Source organism: Hyperoodon ampullatus (genome assembly GCF_949752795.1).
Source record: "Hyperoodon ampullatus genome assembly, chromosome: 1".
NCBI classification, from domain to species: Eukaryota; Metazoa; Chordata; class Mammalia; order Artiodactyla; family Ziphiidae; genus Hyperoodon; species Hyperoodon ampullatus.
In genome coordinates, this window is record NC_136914.1 from 181923219 (window position 1) to 181945292 (window position 22074).

General features: G+C 51.2%; 1 protein-coding gene across 6 annotated transcripts in view; it reads right to left on the bottom strand.

Moving 5' to 3' along the window:
- ARHGAP22 (Rho GTPase activating protein 22) overlaps nucleotides 1–22074 on the bottom strand; it is a gene marked incomplete at its 5' end in the record, with an annotated part of 200371 nt that overhangs the window by 94229 nt on the left and 84068 nt on the right. For all 6 annotated transcript variants that reach the window (XM_079715532.1, XM_079715530.1, XM_079715529.1 and 3 more), the window contains one exon: nucleotides 18954–19041. In XM_079715532.1, the coding sequence (XP_079571658.1) occupies nucleotides 18954–19041 (88 nt within the window). The remainder of the gene's footprint in view (nucleotides 1–18953; nucleotides 19042–22074) is intronic.

A 22074-nucleotide genomic window follows, 5' to 3' on the forward strand; every position in this document is an offset into this window, starting at 1 on the left:
ATGGGGAAACTGAGGCACAGAGCTGCTAAGTGATTTACCTGGGGTCCCACAGCTAGTAAGAGACAGGATTTGAACTGAGGAGCCTGGCTCCAGTGTGGCTCTTACCTCTCCATTTCAGTACGTGCAATCCCCGATCCCTGTCGGCTTAGCATTCCATTACAGATACTGCCCTAATGGCAAGTCTCCACAGTATTAGAAAAATCCAGGTGACAAAGCGTTTGCATAGATAAGACCTGTGCACCTTTGAAGGTTCCCAGCATCCCCACGTGCCACAGAAGATAAGACCCTCTACCATGAGCTAGGCCCATCTGTTGTCTGGTCCTCTTGGCTGAGGGCACAGCACTGTGACCTGGGGGTTAATTAGTCCTCCTTGCGGTTGTCACCATTGCTGCTGCAGCTGCTGACAGTGGAAGGGAGTGACCTCAGTTACCGGGTGAGTCTCTGAGTGTTTGCAATGCACCAGCCTCCAGGATTGGCAATTTGCATACATTATATGTCTTAAGCACAACCACCCTGAGACTGAATGTAGAAAACCCCATGTCACAGATAAGGAAACCAGCACGTTAATCAGGTAATTAATGCTGGCTGCCCTAACAAAACAACCGCAAACCTTAGAGCCTTAACCCTATAAACATTCTTTCATGCTCAGGTCACCATCTCAAGTAGGTCAGCATGAAAGTGGGGAGGGAGGAGGCTCTGCTCCAGGCGGTCACTCAGGGACTCAGGCTCCTTCTAGGACCTCAGTGTCCTCCCCTGGATCCTTTCCAACAGAGGAGGGAAGAGGGAGCAGGGAGATCTCAGGGAATTTTAGGGGCTGAGAGCAGTCTGCAGTCACACTCCCACCCACATTCCATTATCCAGCGTTCAGTCATGTGACCCACCTTGCTGTGGGCGAGGCTAGAAAACTGTCTGCATGGACATAGGAAAGGGAAACAGGTTTGGCTGCCACCCTGGGGTTCAGAGAGGTGAGGTGCTGTGAGGGGCAGGTGGGCCATTAGATGCCCAAGCCTGTCTTTGGCCTTCGTACTGCCTTTACTAAAACTGAGTTGAATTCCAACTTCCGCCATCTTGAAAGATCTTCTGTCTTTCAGTGGGGCAATGGATGGGGCCAAAGGTGCTGAAGGGCTGTGAGGATTAACTGGGACACTAAGAGAAGTAAGTGCCCAACAGCCTTCTCTTTCATAGTAGAGCTGCAGCCAGCGGTGCTGGGCAGGTGGAGGGGCGGCACTGGGAGAATCTCAGCCCAGAGGAGAGAGGTGGGGATGGCAGAGTCCACAGAGGGGGGTTCAAGTACCTGTGCTTGCTGCTGCCCCCTAGCTGTAGAAGGAGAAAGCACAGGACAAGCCGGCTTCGCGATTCTGGTTCTGGTGGGCAAGTGTCCAGGCCACTTCCATCCCATCCTGATGCCCATTAGGTTTCTTAGCAGAAGCTGGCCTTGGCCATGTGTCTAAAGCATAGATGCTGGGATGGGTGAAGTCCCCGTTCCCCAAGGTTTTGCTGTGGAAGTAGCAACTCTTCCAGGATGTTCTGCTCAGGCCTCAGCATTTCCCTCAGTCTGGAGGACTCCTAGCGTGATAAGGCAGGACCTCTGGGGTATGACTGTGGATGCCCTTGCTGACCACTCCCACAGGGCTGCCCCAGGATGGTGGGCATGGGGCGGGCATGGGGTGGGCCCCTCCCAAGCTGGCCTTGGTGTGTCAATGAGATTACAGGTGTGTGGGAACGGGCTGCTGGGCACCACAGAAATACGCCCGTGGGGAGGGAGAGGGCCACCAAGCCTCTCCAGGGCCACACAGCACCTCTGGCACATGACATCTTGCTTGGGGAGAGGGTCCACAAGCTTCTAGTGCTCCACTCTGTCAAATCACACCCAGACACACACAATTTCCAGGGCCGAGTTGGCCTCAGATGGCCAGGTCAGATCCAGTTCTAGCATTTGATAACTCCCAAGGACCACCGTTTCTCTTCTCCCTACTCAGTTCCAGGTGGAGCTCACTAGCCCCATGGCCACAGCACCCTTCCCACAACCAGGCCTTGGTCCACCCAACAGGTGTCCTGAACACCAAATCCCAAGAGTTTTTCAGACTATGGACTCCAACCCAATAGGGGGGTCATGAAATCAACTCAGTAGGTCTTGGCCAGTCTTTTAAAAAATGAGATAGAATCACAGAGAGTGAAAAATGCCAGTGGGCACTGCATATAGGAACAGTACTGTTCTGTGAAACCCTTGCTTCAGTGTGTGCCTGAGCCCTCAGGTGGGATGTAATGTTTATTTCTTGTCAAAAAAGTGTGAAAACACAGTGGTGATGTAGCCATCTCATTCCTTCCAGAAAACTTGGGCTCTTTGTGCAAATTAGGTCACACATTTCTCTTCCTCCCCAATTCTCCCCACAGATCCCCCTTCTGCTGCATGCCAAAGGGGGGCACGATCTTTGCCAAGCCACTCAAAACTACAAAATAGAACCCACCACTACTGGCCACAGAAGGTCCCGCTAAGCACAGATCCCAGGATGCTGGGTGCTTACTCGTCTGGCATTTGCATCTCTAAGAGGGCCACTTAAGTGATCCTTCACAGAACAAAGAAGATCAGCTTCTCTCAATTTAAAAGAAAAGAAAACCTTCCATGCTGCACATCTCTTCAGTGGAGGCTCCTGCACGGTGGGCTGGTCTGGCAGCACTTTGTTCCGACACATCTGGTGAGTTGTTGTTCCCTCTCCAGCATCATTCCTGAGACAGTTATTTGTGGAGTGCCAGTCAGTGCCAGACACGGGAAACCACAGACCAGAGCCCCCTGCCCGATGGCCCTTCTCAGCCCTGCGTGTGTGTGTGTGTGTGTGTGTGTGTGTGTGTGTGATAAGGACGGCCACTACTCTGCCAGCTCCAGGCCTTTCCTCCCAGAGGAAGGCTCCGCCCATGGCAGGTGTGTTCTGGGCCCCACCTGCTCCAGCTCTTCCCCAGAGCCGGTCAGGAAAGGCCTGGCTCTCTAGGATGCTGGGATTCTCATCATTCCTGCCTGTGGGTGGGAGAGGCCCCTCACGTGTCTGAGTGGCTATGATGTACCAGGCACCGCTGCATCCCGCATCCCTGCCAAGGCCCATCAGGGTCATTACTGTCACCATCCAGTGAGGCTCAGGAGATGAGGTGACTTTCTAGCGTGCACACAGCCAGGAAGAAGCCAGTTCTTCCCGGGATCTCGGACTCTTGCGGCTCTGTTCTTCCCACTCGACCACAGGCAGCATTTGGAAGTGACCGGTGGTGGTGCAGGTAGAGCAAATGATGGGCCATAGCTGGGTAGCAGGCTGCTCAGATGGAGGGGCTGTGTAAGAGGATGGGGGACCTTCCAGGGAGGAGGGGAGGAAGGTGAGCCAGGTCTTTTAGGTTTGGGGCCTTAAGAGTGTGAGCTGGATTCTCCAGGCCAGTGAAAGTCAGTTCTGCTGCCAATGGCCCATTGCTCTGGCCACTTCACTACTAACTGCATGGCTGTACCAGTTTGCTAGGGCTGCTGTAACCAATCACCACAAACTGGGTGGCTTACAACAACAGAAATTTGTTCTCTCAGAGTTCTGCAGGCTAGAAGTCTGAAATGGAGGTGTTGGCAGGGCCACGCTCCTTCTGAAGGCTCTAGGGAAGGCTGTCCATGCCTCTTTACTAGTTCTGGCATTGCGGGGAATCCTCGGCCTTCCTTGGCTTGTAGCTGCATCACTCCAATCTCTGCCTCCATCCTCACATGACCTCTCCTTTGCGTGTCTGTGTGTCCAAATTTCTTCTCATAAGGACACCAGTCATTAATTTAGGGCCCACCCCATTCCAGATGTCATCTTAACGAATTTTACCGGCAAAGACCCTATTTCCAAATAAGGTTACACTCTGAGACTGCCAGTGGACATGAATTTCGGGGGGACAATAACAGCCTCCGTCTTTTCGCAGCCATGGCCTCCTCAGCTCTGTTTCCTCCAGTGCAAGTCTGCAGAAAAGCATTAGGGGCAGCTGTGCCCTCAGAACCCAGGAAAGTTTCACTGACCTTGAGGAAAGCTTCCAAATCTGGTGGTTTTTTTTTTTTTTTTTTTTTTTTTAGTTATTGTAGCCCCAGTTTTTAACATTCTGGTGTTCCAGAATAATGTGCTGGGGGTTTTTTTGGGTTTTTTGCGGTACGCGGGCCTCTCACTGCTGTGGCCCCTCCTGCCGCGGAGCACAGGCTCCGGACACGCAGGCTCAGCAGCCATGGCTCACGGGCCCAGCCGCTCCGCGGCATGTGGGATCTTCTCGGACCGGGGCACGAACCCGTGCCCCCTGCATCGGCAGGCGGACTCTCAACCACTGCACCACCAGGGAAGCCCCATAATGTGCTTTTAAAACACAACAAACTACAGGTATTTTTGTGATATATTTTTTAAAAATTGGAATCATTTACACCTGGAAATATGCTTCAATAGACATTTGGATCCAGTAAGGAAAAGTTGTTTAGAAAGTGGTTTTCTATTCCTCCATAATCCACAGTGGGGAAAAGAACCAAGGTGCCTCTATTGCAACATAAATCCTTATTCTGGTTCAAAGACTTTCCGAACCAGTGGCCTTTAAACACAACTCCTCGCAGCAACCCATCCACCAGACCCGTGGGATCACCTACCCAGGAGGATGCTGCAGAAGATGAGACAAACTGGAAATGCTTTTTTTGAGATAAAACTAGAGGTCGTGATTCATTAAAAGATGTAGCCCCCGGGCTTCCTTGGTGGCGCAGTGGTTGGGAGTCCGCCTGCCGATGCAGGGGACGCGGGTTTGTGCCCCGGTCCGGGGGGATCCCACATGCCGTGGAGCGGCTGGGCCCGTGAGCCATGGCCACTGAGCCTGCGCATCCGGAGGGAGCCTGTGCTCCGCAGCGGGAGAGGCCTCAATGCTGAGGGGCCCGCATACCGCAAAAAAAAAAAAAAAAAAGAAAGAAAGATAAAAAAAGATGTAGCCCCTGCTAACCACAAAAAAGGAGTTAAAAGAAACCCTCTCGCATATTGAATAAGAAAGAAGATTATTTGAAGGTAAAGCACTCAAGATAATATTAGATTGAAATTTAGTTTGGAACAATATCCTCAAAAATTTTATAGCAACTAGAAAAAACGGGCACCAAAATATGCTCATGATTCAAAAATAACACCAAATAGTGTGATCTCAAGTGTTCATTATTATTAAAATTTTCTTTGTCTTATGGAGCTTGGTTTGTTATTTTTGAATAATATTTTATTAATTTCATCTGCTAATAATTTTTATTAGGAGGGTAATATTTTCAGTGTTTATGTTTTCACTTAATGCTTTTCATATGTATGCAATTTCTATTTGAAATGTATAAAATATTTAGCTTCACTGAATTTAACAATTTTATGTATTCTGTAGCCTTTTGGTGGAAAATATTGATAATTAATGCTGATATTTTAGAAATGCAGGGAATAAATACCTGCATTCATGTGTGTTATTTTGCTCTGGCAACTGCAATTACTAACATCTTACTTATCAGCTTCTGCTAACTATGTTCCAGGCCTGGGGATTAATGCTCCACATGGAGATGCTCTTATTGAGTCCATTTTACAGATGAAGAGACTGAAGTTTAAAGGGTAATATGACTCACTCAGGACCCCAGACCTGGGCAGAGGCTGAGCCACAACTGAATCTCAGACAGTGTGACTCACCACCTCACCCTTAACCACAGCCACACAAGAATGGGGTTGTCAAATGACTCAGCCAATAAATGGGGGTGTCAAATGACTCGGCCAATACACAATAACTATCATTTTCTAGCCATCTTTGATTTTGAGTTTTTAATTGCCTACACTAGAGCTCCCAGACTCAAACCCTTATAGAGAGATGAGACAGGTAAGTTGAACTGAGAAAGCAGGTGCCAGGGTCAGGAGGGGGCCTGGGATAGGGGCAATAGGGAGAGGTGGGGATTCTGGCCAACTGGAGGACACTCAAGCTCTGTCCAAAAGGAGCAGCTGTTACTGAGATCCTGTTAATTGTTTATATGGAGAAAGTAGGCCCAAATTCACCCTTATAGAAATCTACATTATCAATGGGTAAAACCTTTTGCTTTTAAAAATGTTTCATGAGCCAAACAAATATGTCTTGCCGGCCAGAATCAGCCCATGGGCAATCAGCCCTGGTTTGCAGCTTGGCTTGCAGCCTGGGAACTAGACTCAATTTCTTCTCACTGTGTGCCTCTCTCTACCATCACTTTCAGCTCCCTTCCTGCTTTTGAGTTGCTGCTCTTTCATAGGTTTAATTTATCAAGCATCTTGAAGAGCACGGCACCAGTTTCTGCACGCACAGATGCAAGACCCTCCTTCAGAAGCTTAGAGTCCAGGGTTGGGTAGCACTGACGTCGTTTCGCTTGGGAGCATGGCTTTGCATTTAACATGCACACAAATCGCTCAGGGCTTATTGCTATAACCCAGATTCTGTTTCAGTAGTTCTGGGTGGGGCCTGAGAATCTGCATTTCCAACAAGCTCCCAGTGATGCTGATGCAGCTGGTCCATGGACCACACCTGTGTACGAAGGACCTAGACTAAAGAACAGCCTTGTGTCTAAGTTCCTAAGCTAAGGGCTCCCCGTCAGAGGAGTCTCTGTACCTGGGCTTGGCTTCCCAGAGGTGACCTGGGTCATTCAACCCCCCACCCACTAATTCCCTGCCACATTCCTCCCCACATGCTAATTTATCTAGAGATTTAGTCTAGCTGAGATCACTCGTAAAGAATTTTATCTACATCTTTGTTCTGAGCTGGCACTGAGCATACCTCCTCCTGCACATCACCCTTTCCCATCCGGTATGCATATCTCTAGCTGAGGAATTTCTGTCTGCGCCCCTCTGTGTCTCAGAGCTGTGGTGCCCAGCATCCACCTTGGCTCCTGTTGGCAGCCTAAGATGGGACCCTGGACGGGGACTCACCTGGATGGACCCCGGTCTCCATCTTGTACTAGTCATGTGACTTTGGACAAGTTACCCCTCTGTGCCTCAGTTTCCAAATCTCTACAACAGGAGTGTAAGGTGCAATCACCTGGGAAGACTGAACCAATACACTGTAGGGTGCCCTTCCCACTTCTCTTTCTAAAAAGAAACTCAACAGATGACTTTAAGAATCTCATGTTGCTTGTGTCCTGCAGAAAATGTTAATATAGGGGATTTATTCCTATTGCTGTCCCAGGAACATGACCAGTTGCTCTTGAATGAATTTAGCAGGTTTCCCCTGTGAGTGGCCTTTCATTCCGTCAGTCAGCAAACATGTTCCTGTACCTGATCTGGGTCGGGGCGTGTGAGGGGCAGCCATACAGAAGGTGGGCAGACACGTGCACAGTCACCATAGCTGCAGGAGTGCCACACACAGGTGTCTTGCAAAGTCAGGAAATGTCAAGCTCTTAAACAGGGCATTTGCCAATTTTCAAATAATATTCTCAATGTTTTTTCATGTGAAACACCCCTAAGAAACAAGGGGCCCAGTGGTCAATCAATCAATCAATAGACCACAGAATGGCCAGAAAGTCACAAAATTCTGAGTAAGTACTGTACTTGTTATACTTTTTAATATAAATAACTTGACCCATTGCCTTAAGTTTAGAGGCATTTTATCTGAAAAGGTATTTGGAGGTTGAAGAAAAACATATTGAGTATATTATTTGAAAAGGTTACTAGCTACTCTTTAAAGATACATTGATCCTTTGTTTCTAGGTTTTGCAGACACCTTATTGTAATACTTGCTAAACTGTATAGAATACTTAACACAGACCAGTATTGTCCTAAGATATAGGTGTATCATATCACAAAAACACTATGGGGTATGTACTTAAAAAAAAAGTTTTCTTTTGAAATAATTCTAGATTCACCGGAAGTTGCAAAGAATTGTACAGAGAGGTCCCATGCACTCTTCACCCAGCCTCCCCCAATATTAGCATCAAAACCAGGAAACTGACCTTGTATGATCAATCCACAAAGCCAATTCAGATTCTGCCAGTTATACATGGCCTGGTGTGTGTGTGTGTGTGTGTGTGTGTGTGTGTGTGTGTGTGTGTGTGTAATGAGGCAGGGGAGGGGTCTATGCAGTTTTATCACACGTGTAGCTACATGAAACTATCACCACCATTAAGTTACTTAACTATATCATCAGAGTAAGGCTCCCTCTGCTCCCCCTTTAGAGTCACATCCAACCCCTTTACCCCCATCCCTAACCCAAGATATAGATAGACCCAAGGTATAGGTATACTTTAATTATTCTCATTTTATATATGAGGAAACTGAGGCACAGTGAAGTTAGCAATTGACCAAGGTCACGTAGCTAGTAAGTTCTGGGTCTGGTTTTTGAACTCTATCATTAAAAAAGACTCATTGTAGGGAGGGGTTTGTGAGAAGCATGTGGGAGTGGAGTCTGGAAGGGCTTCCTAGATCACTGATCTTTGTCTTGAATAGAGAAAGAGCATCACTTACAAGGGGGAGGGCTGGAACATCGGACCCCGTGGGAGTGGAACTGAGGGCTTGACAAGCCCTGCTCCCTGCAAAACTGAATCCAGGTTGTCACAGCGGCTAGCCTGGGCTTCCGTGACCTCACAGTGATCCAGTCATCTTCATTCCCAAACTTCTTCTCCCTGTCGGTCCTTTTTTAGTTGCCCAGCAGCCGGGCAGTCATTTTGGACTCCACCTCCAGCATCCTGTCCCTCACCGGGTCTGGCCTTTCTGCCTCCCAGCCATCCCCCATCCTCCCAGCCACTGCTTGGTTCCAACTTGTCAGTACCCAGTGCCTGCTGCTCTATTAAAGCAGCCCCCCGCAACTGGTTTCGGGTCTCCCTTGTTACCGCCCATCCCAGTCCGGTCTTCTCATTGTCGTTAAATACGATCATAACTCTCCCCTGTTTAAGAACCTTCAGTGGCTCCTCATTGCCTATAAGGCTGTCCAAATGCCAAGGCTCTTTGGGATCTAACCCACGGCGAATGGCTCAGGGTTAGCCAAGCTCTCTCATGCCCCAGGATATTGGCACAACTGTGCGTGTCTCCTCCCGTGCTCCTCATCTGGGCCAGACACCGAGCACCGGGCTGAAGCTGCAGGTGTGAATCAGACATGGACCCTGCCTCTGAGGAGACCTAAGTCTGATGAGAGAAACGTAACTGCCCCCAAAAGAAAAGAAGGTCAAAAACCAAGAGGTACTTTCAATCGTGCATGAAAGGTGCACATAAGCAGGTGCGGCTCTGGATGAAGAGCCCTGAGGTGGGAGAAGGTGGGTCACCTGGCTGGGACGAGGATGACAGTGGCAAGCCTGGAGTCTGGATCCACGCGCCTCCCCAGGCCAGGGCAGGACACTTCCTGGAGTCCCCGCAGGCCATGCAGGTGGCCCTCACTGTGCTGATCAGAAGGTCGTGGGTCAAGGGGGTCAGGCAGAGTGTCACACTTGCCAAGGTGAGGCTGAGCCAGCGCACTGGGGTAAGGACCGTGTTATGCACTCAGGAAGCCAGGCTGCCCTGGTGGTGGGCAGCCCTGGGTGGGCCGCTAAAGGCAATTTCTGATTGGCTTCATTCAAGAGAGGTGGCTTCAGTCTAATCACCTAACGGACCACAGCCTTGATTTGCAAGGATGCAGGCACTGCCTTCCAGGGCAACATTCCCTGATGCCCTCTGGGGTGGCGACAGTTCCATTTAAAGGCCCCTCTGCCTTAGCGGATTAGGATGTGGGAGAAGCGGAGACTTCAGCAAATGCAGGAGCATCTCTATTAACAGGCCCAAAGGGAGAGGACAGGGCAGCAGTGGCTTCGGGCCCAGGGCAAGGGATGGACGGGAAGAACACAGGGCTGGGCTATGATGGGTGGAGCAGGCTCAGCCCCTGGAGAAGCCACATCCCTTCTGGGTGCCAAGTTTATGAATGGGATAAAGACACTGGTAAGACGTGGACTGAATTCACTTATGACTGGAGGCTCTGAGGGCTAGTGAATTTGCAAGAAGAGATCAACAGGGGTGTTAGGCTGAGTTCACAGGCTGGAGTCTAGCACAAGAGAACAGAAAGTCAGGTCCTGCGTCTACGTCCAGTAGCCCACAGTCAGGGCTGAAGGGCCTGCGACCAGGGCAGGTGCACAGGGCCCCTACTCAGAAGGACCCTGCGTTAGGAATTCACTGCTCTCTGGTGGCTGTCTTGAGGCTGTCAGCCATTTTGCCTTTAAATTTGTGTTTTGTAAGTGAACTCTGATGGGCCAGGGGAGCATGTGCAAGGGCTTAGAACCTCAATTCTCCGGTGGTCCTGCCCCTGGCAGCCTCCTGCTTCCAGGGATGCTGAGCCACCCACTGTCTCCTGGTGCCCCAGGCCAACAGCCCCCCTCCTCCCGGTGACTGCTGCCACCCCCTTCCCCTAGTCTGGCAGAGGGCTGGGGTCAGGGCCACCAACCCAGCACAGTCTCAGGGTGGAGCACGGTGGTGACAGTCCTGGCTGTGGTTGACAGCACCAGTGCACAGGGTAGGGCATCGGGCTGCGGGAAAGGGACATGCCTGGTTGGACTTCCTCGCCCAGGATGGGGCACGGCGCCGCGGTCCAGTGGCTGCCAAGAGGGAAACCCGCAGCTGGTGGGAGTGTGCGCTGCACCTCGGGGGACCCTGGGTGCCTGTGAGTGGTCTCCTCTCATCCCACGAGTATCTCCTCCACCCAAGGGAGTGAGCCATTTAAACAGCAAATAGAAAACCCCATGCCTGGGTCTGTCCCTAGGCCCCTACGAAGAATAGCTACACCTGCTCCCGTGTCACAGTGCTTCGTGAGGCCGTCAAGCCCCTTGGTGCCCTCTTCCCACCACAGTGGAGCAGCTCAGCCTTGTTTGCATAAGGCCCTCGTAGCACAGTGCCGGGATCATCACCTCCTTTATTCCAGACTCATGTCTATGAACACAGCCTCTGGGCTCTTTGCTCCTGTAGCTGCCCCTCCACTGTACTCAGAACCAAGTACCTAATTTGTGGGGCCCAGTGCAAAATAAAAATGCAGCGCTCCGTCTTCAAAAAGCAGGGGAAAAGCACCATTATAGGCATCAGATATAAAATTTCTCCTTTCTTCCATGAGCTCCCTTTCAATCTGCCAAAGTGTGGTCCCAGGCCAGCAGTGCAGCATCACCTGGGAGCGCATTAGAAATGCAGGTCCTCTGGCCCCATCCCAGACCCTGGAATCAGTAACTCTGGGGATGAGCCCAGCATTCTAGGTTTTGATAAGTGCTCCAGGGGATTCTGATACACAGGAAAACTTGAGAACAACTTCTGGAGAGCTGGGATTTGTTTGTTTTGAAAGCCATAAACTAAAGAAATTTGAAATCTTATTTGAAGTTTGCTTGTATATGGTAGATTAAAGAGGAGTTAAAAGAAAGGGAGAGAGGGAGGGAGAGAGAGAGGAGAGAGGAAAGAGGGAGGGAGGGAGGGAGGGAGAGAGAGAGGAGAGAGGAAAGAGGGAGGGAGGGAGGGAGGGAGAGAGAGAGGAGAGAGGAAAGAGGGAGGGAGGGAGGGAGGGAGAGAGAGAGGAGAGAGGAAAGAGGGAGGGAGGGAGGGAGGGAGAGAGAGAGGAGAGAGGAAAGAGGGAGGGAGGGAGGGAGGGAGAGAGAGAGGAGAGAGGAAAGAGGGAGGGAGGGAGGGAGAGAGAGAGGAGAGAGGAAAGAGGGAGGGAGGGAGAGAGAGAGGAGAGAGGAAAGAGGGAGGGAGGGAGGGAGAGAGAGAGGAGAGAGGAAAGAGGGAGGGAGGGAGGGAGGGAGAGAGAGAGGAGAGAGGAAAGAGGGAGGGAGGGAGGGAGGGAGGGAGGGGAGAGAGAGAAGGGGCTGGTGGAGAGCGGAGGAGTGTTCTCTGCACGTCCACGTATCTTAGTTCACTTGATGTTCACAGCCTTCTTGCCAAGTAGGTAGTTTTCTTTCTATTATCAGATGATGAAAATGAGACTCAGAGAATGTAAGTTATTGGCCCAAGTTCTTGCCGTTAGTGAGTGGTGGAACTAAAATGTGAATCTTGGTGTCTGACTTCAAAACCTAGGCTTTGGGCTTCCCTGGTGGCGCAGTGGTTGAGAATCTGCCTGCCAATGCAGGGGACACGGGTTCGAGCCCTGGTCCGGGAAGATCCCACGTGCCGCGGAGCAACTGGGCCCGTGAGCCACAACTACTGAGCCTGCGTGTCTGGAGACTGTGCTCCGCAACAAGAGAGGCCGCGACAGCGAGAGGCCCGCGCACCGCAATGAAGAGTGGCCCCCGCTTGCCACAACTAGAGAAAGCCCTCGCACAGAAACAAAGACCCAACACAGCCATAAATAAATAAATAAATAAAGCAAACTGTCAACAAGTAAAAATAAATAAACACTATTATATTAAAAAAAAAAAAAAACTAGGCTTTTCCCCCAGTTGCTCCTCCTCCTTCCTCCCTCCCCTTCATTTTAGGAGTACCTGCTGAGCACCTATTCTGTGTCAGGCATTGCACCCAGTCGCCTCCGCATCCAGGCCTGTGCTGTGCAGTACGGCTCCACCAAACACATGTGGCTGCTAGAACCTGAAATGCAGCTGGTGTAACTGAGCAAGGGGATTGTCAATTTCATTACCAGCGAGGCTTGCTTTATATTTCTATTGAACAGGGCTGCTCTAGAACATGATTTTGGCCAAAAGGAATAAACGGCAACCTCCTCTTCAAGGGCATCTATTTCCAGAGATATCAGTGGGAGTTTCCCGTACCTGGTCCTGTGCTTTGTTAAGAAAAGTGAGGTTAAGACAGTAGGGCCAGACCACAAAGCAGGGAAGTTCCAGAAACCACTCTTGTATTTGCTGATTCTCCCACCCTCAGGGGTGGGGAGCGCTTGTGAACTGCTCATCTAATTTCATTTCTAGTCATTACCCGTCGTCTGGCGCTCTGCAGGCAAACTCAGCAGGGCCACCCGGGGTCAGGCTGATAGGCTGGCTGGCTGGTACCAGGTGCCGAGATAGGCTGAGAGCAGCATCCTGCTCAGGAGGCGGCTGATGAGCTGAGCAATGCTCCGGGGATGTCAGGAGCACCATATCAGTCTACTTCTACAGAGTAATCTGTGTGCGCTGGCTTCGCTCCAAGGTCAGGCCTCACAGATAGCAGGCAGCAGTTCTCCTATCTGCTTCAAGCTGCAGGCGGATAAGGACAGGCAGCTGTAAGCTCAATACCCGAGAGAGGCTTCAAAGATCCAGTGTAGCCGTAAGAAAGTGCTGGAACCCGTTCTCGCAGGGGAAGCTTGCTTATGGAAGCCCATTCTTCTGGCGCCATTCTACTAGGGCAGGTGGACACCTCGGAGGCCCTCTTATCCTGCAGTTGGAGAAACCAAGGAAATCTGATCTGGTTTCCCCAGCAAGTTAGAGACTGAGCTGGGTCACTTAGACCTCAAAAGCATATGCTGATCAGGGCCCCCTTGCTAAGAACTTGGGGCGCATGAGCTTGGAACTGCACAGGAAGAATCAGAGCTCCGCTTTAAGTGGCCTGGCTTCTGAGTTGCCTCCCCGACGGTGAGCGCTTTGGCAGGGCAGGGTGGTCTCCTCTGTGGACATTGGCTGGGGCGAGGCTCCGGGCAGAGCATGGACAGTGGTAACGAGGAGTGGCAGCTTACCTCCTCAACTCCAGCCGGGTCCTTGCAATCCCCCCATCATTACATTAGTGGTTTTTCTAACACACAGTTCTGGTATTAATCATCCCTCCCGCCTGCTGAAGAAGTGCAGTGGCTAAAGTCCAAGCCTCTTTGTCCAGCATCCAAGGCCCTTCGTGACCTGGCACCTGCCCACCTTTCCTCCTTGGTCCTCTACGCCACGAGTCTCCCCCACAGAATACTTCTCCAGGCCTCTGTGCCTTTGTGTACTCTATCCCCCCATCATTTGGGGATGACCTTCTCTTGTCTGCTCAGCTGGGTCATTTTCACTTCCCTGTCAAGGTTGAGCTTGGGTGAAATCTTCCCTAACCACCCAGGCGAGCCACCCTCACCCTCCGTCCTGGGCTCTCAGCCCTGGGGACACCCCTATTGGGGCAATCATCACACAGTATTAAGACTGATAACTTACAGGTGATAGCTAAGCGGGAACTGTGTTGTTGTTTTCAATAATAATGATAAACAGACAGACTGCAGAGAGGAGGGAAGAACAGAAAAATATTGGCATCTACACTGAGCCAGGCACTAGGCTCCCCCTGCAACCTCAGCGAACCCAAGGCACTTGGCTTCATTATCTCCAAATTAGAAGTGATGAAACAGAGGCACGGGGACATTGAGTGACTTGTCCAAAACCAAGCAGGCCCTGGGTGGCAGGGTCGGGCTTCTGTCCAGTCCTCCCTGTCTTTGGAGAGAACAGTCTGGAACACTGGTCAGAGCTAGCTACTGTGCGGTCACACGTGCCCTGCTGGAAGAGGGCAGAAAACAGGCGCAAACAGGGACATGGCACGTGCGCTTAGCCTCCCCACTCTCTCCCCTGGAACCTTCCTTTCTGCGTGCAGATGTCTGCCCCTAGGGAACAGCGGCATCGCCGGCAAGCCTGGGTACACTCCACTGTCTCCCCAACTTCCATGGAGTGCCACTGCTCGCTTTGCTCGTACCAATGCCTGGGTGGAGCTGAAAACCCAAGGCCTCAAAGCCATCCCTGCCCAGGCCTATTGCCCGCAACATGCCCACCTGGTGTCTGGGGAGTGGGTGGGGATCCCAAGCAACGTGGTAGAAGGAGGCAGCGGGGGGCTCTGTGGGAGAGCAGGGCACCTGCCAGACCTCTGAACTGGGCAGTTTCCCCATCAGAGCTTCCAGCACTTTATCTTGAGAAACGTGGTCCGCGGGGCCCAAAGCAGACAGGCGCTCTGCGATGGGAACTGGGCCCAGATGTCAGAGCCGCCGTGACACCCTCCGTGTCCTCCTGCTCCAGAAGACAGCACTTTCCCGCTCTGAGATTCCGGGCGGCCTTCGTGTTTCACCCAGGTTATCCTCAGCCTCTCACGCTGGGGCCCTCACACTCCAGGAGGAAATGCTGCCGGGAAAGGCACTCGGACCTGGGACCCCGGTGCGGATTTGCAGAAAAAGCCACGGTCAGTGTGGACACTTGGTCCCTAAAGAAACAGCCATGGACTGTGTCTGATGCAGGGTACCTCCTCTCCCTTCCCTGGAAGCACCTGAGTTCCTCTGGGGGGTCCTTGTGTCTACTGTGTGAGCCTTTGTGGGCGGGTCTGTCCAGGCACTGGAGTGGACAGGCCTTTCCTCACCACCCCAGTGTCACCAGTGGCGGGCACATGGCTTAAACACAGCCACCTCAGACCCTGAGCCATCGACGCAGACAGGACTGAAGAGCCTGTGGGATTCGGCCTTCCCCGCACAGAGCACCTACCACTCTCTGTTCCTGGCTCCGGGGGCCCTGAGCAGCCCCGCTGCCTGCCCCTTCCACACGTATCTCTCCAGCTTCCTATGGGCTGATTCTGTGTGGCCCCATAGCCTCTGGCCATTTCCCCCTTTGTATGCATTTGCCAGAGCTGGCTTCTGCCACCTTCAATCGGGGACTCTGGAAAGACATGCCCAGCAATGGAGAAGCCGTGACAGACCAGCAGTCACTCGCCAGCACGACTTAGGGCTGCCGTCTGAATGCCTGTAGTCAGTGGACTTGCCTCCCTGTGGTAGCATCAAGGTAATACTAGAATAAGGATGTCAGCGAAAGGACTTATATGGATCACCTAACTCGACCCACCAAACATAAACACAAGTTGTGGGTTTAGCAACTTTTTGTCCAGAGCGCCAAAGCAGGCCTCTCCACCCCTTACCCCATCCTGGTAGATTCAGAGGAAGGCCTAAGCTTGCCTGTGCCCAGATGCCTGCAGTGCCAAGCAGTGATGGTCTGGGAGGCCAAGAGGATCAAGTCTGCAAGGGGCAGACAGCTTTCAAAGGGCTGGGAGGGGCGGGGTTTACCAGGGAACTGCCAGGCTAGAGAAGAGGCCCAAGTGGGAAGGAGACCGAGCATCCTCGAATCCCAGCCCCTTCTGGGGCCTGACCCAGGAGCCAGCCTCAGACTATTGGTGGATGCGGGGCTCTGGGGCTAGAACTGGCTCAAGCCGCAGCCCCACTATTTAGTGGAGGTCGGAGCCCATCAAGAATCAGAGGTGTGGGATAGGGAGGGTGGGAGGCAGGGAGACGCAAGAGGGAAGAGATATGGGAACAGATGTATATGTATAACTGATTCACTTTGTTATAAAGGAGAAACTAATACACCATTGTGAAGCAATTATACTCCAATAAAGTTGTAAAAAAAAAAAAAAAGAATCAGAGGTGTGGCCTGGCTGACTGAGATGGCTGGGGCCTGGCTGGAGGACACGCGAGGCCTGTCATGAAATTGGCACATCTCTCCACTAGATGGCACTCACAGTGTTATTTTCCTCATTTTAAATACTATCTTGATGAAAAATTGTGATTTTTTTAATACTGTTAAAGAGCATGAATAGAACTATGACTTAAAATTCGTGTAACTGATCTCATGCATTATCATTCTTGGGTTTCTATCACATGTCCAAGAGTTGTCAAGTTTCCTCCCTCTGAGGGGTATTGGGTGTGGCAGACATGCACTGCAGCTCGGCTTTTTGGGGCCAGAAAGATGCATCCAACGGAGGTGACTGAGTCTTTCCTTTCAGCGCTTCCCAAAGGCTGCCTGGGGCTCTGCACTGCCTACCACCTGACCTGCTTTCCCTGAGTGGTCTCACAGCTACCCTCCACCCCCGCCCCCGGCTTTCAGGAGCGGCTGCACATTCAAAGGCAGGAGGGCGGCGCTTGGAACCTGCATACATTTGGTGCTTCGACCACTGCTGTGCTTGGGAAAAAGGGGTGTGAGGAGCCTTTCCTTCTATAACTGTGTCCTGAGACCTCTCGGGCCCACGTAGGGAAAATGCCAGACCTGTACCAGGTACCTGTGTTGAAGGGCCGCATAAGTGTGTGGCTTTGGAAGTCAGACTGCCCAGGTAGGAGCCCTGACCCTACTGCCATCCAGCTGTGTGTCCTTGGGCAAGTCACCAGTCCTTTCTAACCCCTGGTGTCCTTTTTTATAAAATAGGCATGGAAGTACCCCTTACCTTAGAGGGATGTTTTGAGTACTGTGGTAGCAGAATAACGGCCCCCCAAAGATGTCCACGTCCTAAGCCCTGGAACCTGTGAATATGTTACCTTACGTGGCAAATGGGTCTTCCCCACAGAGTCAAAGAAATTCTTGTAAATAGCTCTGACCCAGATCAAGAGCATGCGCACTGGTGATCATTCCCATCCGGTCCTTGGGGGCACACGGCCAGTGCCTTTCTGACCTCATGGTGCTGCGTGCTGACCTCCACCTTTGGGCTCTGGCCTCACCTCACTCCTCCCCAACCCCCAGGCCCAGGCCCCCGGCCCCTCCCCAAGCCTTCCTTCCATGTGCCCAGCTCCCCCTCCCCTACATGGCAGGGCCCTGCCTACCTCACTCCCCTCCTTCATTTCTTCTCTACCTTCTTGGCAGAAACCTTTACTCCTGTTCCATAATCAACCAAGCCTCTATTTTCCACTCCATACCCTGGGATCCCTCTGTTGCCACCTTCTAATGTGTCCTTTCAGCAACAAGATTCTTGCAGTAGATGAAATACCCAAATGAAACCACGGTACTTGAATTCTGCATATGCAGCAGGCAGTTGCACTTCACCTGCAGCCTGTACCTCCTGGAGTTCCCAGGTGAACACACCCTGCCCCAGGCTTGGATTCGCTCAGTCCTGCTCCCAGTGGGCCATAGCTTGCTGGCCTGAGCCTGGGCTGATGCGTCCCCCAGTGTACAGCCCATAGCCAGGTCACTTTGTCAGAGGGGTTGGGTGGCTCTGCCTCTCTGAGACTGTAAACTTACTGGCTCACAGACCCCACTGAGGCCCTAGCACACTCGGTCCACAGCCACCACTTCCCAGAAGGAAGTCTAAATTCGGATGGCACATGATAGGGTGTGATGACTAGCTGCCTGTAGCCTCTGCTCTCGGTGCTCCGCCCAGACCCCTGGGCACTCACTGTTCCCATCCACACTGGCAGCCTCTTTCCTCAAGCACCTGCGACTCTGCCTGAAGGCCTTCTCTGAAGGCAGGGAGCTTGGCCAAGCGCAGGGCAGGGCGGGCCAGAAATGCCAGAGTCAGCCTCCCAGGGAGCAACTCTCAGTTAATGGCCGGTGGGAGTTGGTGGGTAAACCCCCAGCCTCCTCACTCTTTGGGTGAGACACCTCTGAGTCGGTTCATTGGAACTGAGCCCCGGGCACCCACAGTGGCACCAGCTCACCCTGCTGGCTCTCCTCCCTTCCTCGTGCTTTTTGGGGATCACCTCAGGATGAACTGCTCAGATCCTTGCCTGAGGTTCTGCATCAACGGGAGGCCAAGCTTAGTAAAATACTACCTCACCAGCCAGCCCTTCTGTAAACAGACTGACTCATTTGCAAGACACATTTACTTAGTTCAATAAGAATCACATTTTAAAACTGGGAACTTTAAAAACCTGCTTTGTAACTGCTAACAAGACGGCGGTTCTTTGAGTTAAATTATTCCCCTTCCTCCCACCACATTGCAATGGTTTGTTCTGGGATTCATGATAGAGCTTATTTTAATGCTCTGAACCTGTGCTAGTGGTTTTCCCTGGACTTATTTCCATGTGACCCAGATAGTGTGTTTGGACCTTCACTCTAAGGTGTCCCCATGGATGGGTTACCTCCCTTGTTTTATTTTGAACTTAAAAAGCCACACTTTCCTCTCACCAGAAGCTAATTACCTAGATAACTGATTGGATTTTCTAAATTCCCCCCAAATGTGCAATATCCTCTAGATTTGGCCCAAATTTCCGAATTGTGCTTGGAGACAGCGCTGGCGTTCTCACAGAGAGGAGTGTTGCGGAGCTGGCCCTTCCCAGGCCAGAGGTGCAGGGACACCGCCATCAGGGCCACCAGGGCCAGCCCCAGCACAGAGCTGAAGGGTGCTCAGGCCTACCTGGGCTGATCTCAAAGAGGTGCTTTCCCGGGTCCTCAGGGCCAGGAAGAAGTTCAGTCACCTGGGTCCCTTGTAGAGAAATAAAGCCCTAAATAGAGAGACAAACACAAACACATGAGATGGCTGGGAAAGAGCTTCTGTGGTCAAGGCTCTGGGGAGCAGAGGGTGGAGCTGCGGGTCAGAGTCCCGGCCCTCCAGGACCTAGATGGGCAGGCTGGGTGCCGGGAGGAGCACAGGCTTCCTCTCCATGGCAGGGACCGAGCACAGATGAGGCCTTGCATGGGGTCCCCGCTCGAGTGGGCCGACACTACCTTCTGACACCCTTGGAGGAGCTCTGCCCACAGAGGACTGCCCAGGGTTGTCACTCTCCTGGTTAAGGCATGGTAAGCCCAAGTCAGGAGCAGGGAGGAAGGCTCCATTATTGGAGCAGGGGCTGGGGGGGGAATGTGCCCATTTGCAGGCTTTCTGGGGCAGGAGAGTCAGGGAGAGGAAGGTTTCTTGTATGTAACTGTCCAGGCGGTGACATGGGGGAAAGGATGCACAGATCTGTGTGAGCCCAGTTTTGCCCCCTCCTGGCTGGGTGAGATTTCATTTATTTACCTGTTATGTGGGAGTGAGCTACCACGAAGAAGTTACCATACCTACAGTCTAACTGCCTGGGTTCAAATCCTGGCTCACCTACTTACTGGCTGTGTGACCTCAGGCAAAGTATTTAACCTCTCTGTGCAACTACCCAATTTCCTTATCTGTGAAATAGGAATAATAATAGTCCTTTGCGGGGGGGCTGTTGTGAGCATTAAGTGAATTAGTACTTGGGAAGCCCTCAGAGCAGTACCTGCATAGTGAAAGCTGTTTATTTGCTAAATAAACCCCAGCTATTACTGTGTGTCAGGGCTCCACACTGGGTGGAGGAACAGCATCCCTGCATCTGCGCTTGCCCAGGTGACTGGTGCGGTCCCCTGCTGTATCCACATGGTTGCCTCCAGTCCCCACCCCCATGTGTACTCATGGAGCTCTCTTCTTTCCACTCCCATCTTTTCCAGGCAATTCCTGGCTTTCAAGGTGACTGGAGGCTCCACGTGGCTGCTGGAGTCTTGTGCTGCACGGACACATGGAGATGCCTTTTCTCATTTAAGCACCGTAAGGGCAGAACGGCGTCTTTACCTACGGATGCATGCTTTAGAGAAATTATAGCAATAAGCCAGAGAACCAGATGGTAATCGTTGTAACTGAACTAACGGTTTCTTTCTAGGGAACCTAGGGCTAGTGGGGATAAATCAGAGCTGCAACCCCAGGATGGGGAAATGTGTTCATTACAGGATGTGGATGAGATCCATCACCTGCTAACGGGAAGGGTCTCTGGTGTTTGCTGTTTCAGTAACTGTCTCTGAGTACTTCTGAGCACTTTGGGTTTTTTTTCCCTCTATGCCTCAATAGCTGTCATCCATAAAACGGGAGTAACAATATTGACATTGACATTACTTTCTACTCCAGCTAAATGGAAAAGCAGTAATAACCCTTGTTTACAGAGCTTTTACTATATTCCTGGCTCTTTGTCTAAACTATTGGATTTAATCTTTCTAGAGGCCCCACAGGGGCAAGTACTACTATTCCTATCGTCTTGGACAAGCAGATGGAGGTCGGAGAGGTGAAGCAACCAGCCTCCTTGTCCCACTGCTGGCAAGGGCAAGCTGGGATGTGCACTCCGGGGGTGTCTGATGATGGAGCACTTTCCCTCCTATATTTGTGACAGCAGTTGCTGGCTGACTGTGTGCAAGAAGCTGCCCTGGAGAGCCAGGCTGTGCCTTTGGGACCCATTGCTCATCACTCACTCAGAAGAATCCCAGTGTGGCCCCCATTACTGCAAGGGGCCCTCAGAACTGGCTTTTGGTCACCCAGATCCCTCCTGCTTCCCACGGGTTAAGAGCACGGCTTTGACCCCAGCATTTTGCTCAGGCACTTGGGGTTGGAGGGCTGGGAGGGGGGAAGAAAAGGGGAGGGGAGAGGAAGGGGCAGGAGGGCAGAGGGAGTCTGCTTTCCCGTTTCCGGTACGTCATTTGTTAAGGCTGTGATGAAAGACACGTAGGAGTCAGTATGAAGCATCCAGCTGAAACCCTCGGGCTAGGTCTCAACCTTGAGAGGGCATGAGAGTCACCCCAGGGCTTTGTTAAAACACAGAGTACCAAGTTTGGTGGTCTTGCAGTAAATGTTTAACAACAGGTTCTCAAAAAAAATAAGGCAAGCTGATTTGTAGTGTTTGCCAACTTCTGTGATATAAATACCCTCCATGGCTGATTTCATGTCGTCATTGAATGTGGCACTGGGAAGTAATGCACCGCAGTGTTCCTGCCACATGGATACCATAGGGGTCAACAGGCTCTAGAGCATAGATAGTAGTAAATGAAATCAAACAATTAGGGGGTGATACATTTTGAGGACTGATTATCTTTATTTTTTTAATGTATTTTATTAAAGTATAGTTGATTTACAATATTGTGTTCGTTTCAGGTGTTCAGTAAAGTGCTTCAGTTATATATATGTGTGTGTGTTTATATACATATTCTTTTTCATATTATTTTCCATTATGGTTTATGACAAGATATTGAATATAGTTCCCTGTGCTATACAGTAGGACCTTGTTGTTTATCCATTAATTACCTTTGTTTTTAATATAATTTATTTAATTGTAGGACTGTATGATTTAATTTCTAATAATGGAAATGTTTAGCAACTGGCTGGTAAGCGTAGCACTAACAGAACTACCCCTGGGGTTTCTGACTCTATAGGTCTGGAGAAAGAAGGAGAATCTGGGGATTTCTCTGCTGGTCCAGTGGTTAGGACTTGGCACTTTCACTGCCATGGCCCGGGGTTCAATTCCTGGTTGGGGAACTAAGATCCCACAAGCGGTGCAACGTGGCTGGGAAAAAAAAAAAAAAAAGTGAAACAAAAAAGGAGAATCTGCATTTCTAACCAGCTTTCTGATGCTGCTGGCCCCCAGGGATACACTTTGACAACAACTCTCTAGGGGCACTTAGAGTAAGTAGCCAAAGGAAGGTGCCTTTTCCATAAGCTTACTCAGCACATCAGTTTCCTCAAGTGTAAAATAAGGATAATAACAGTA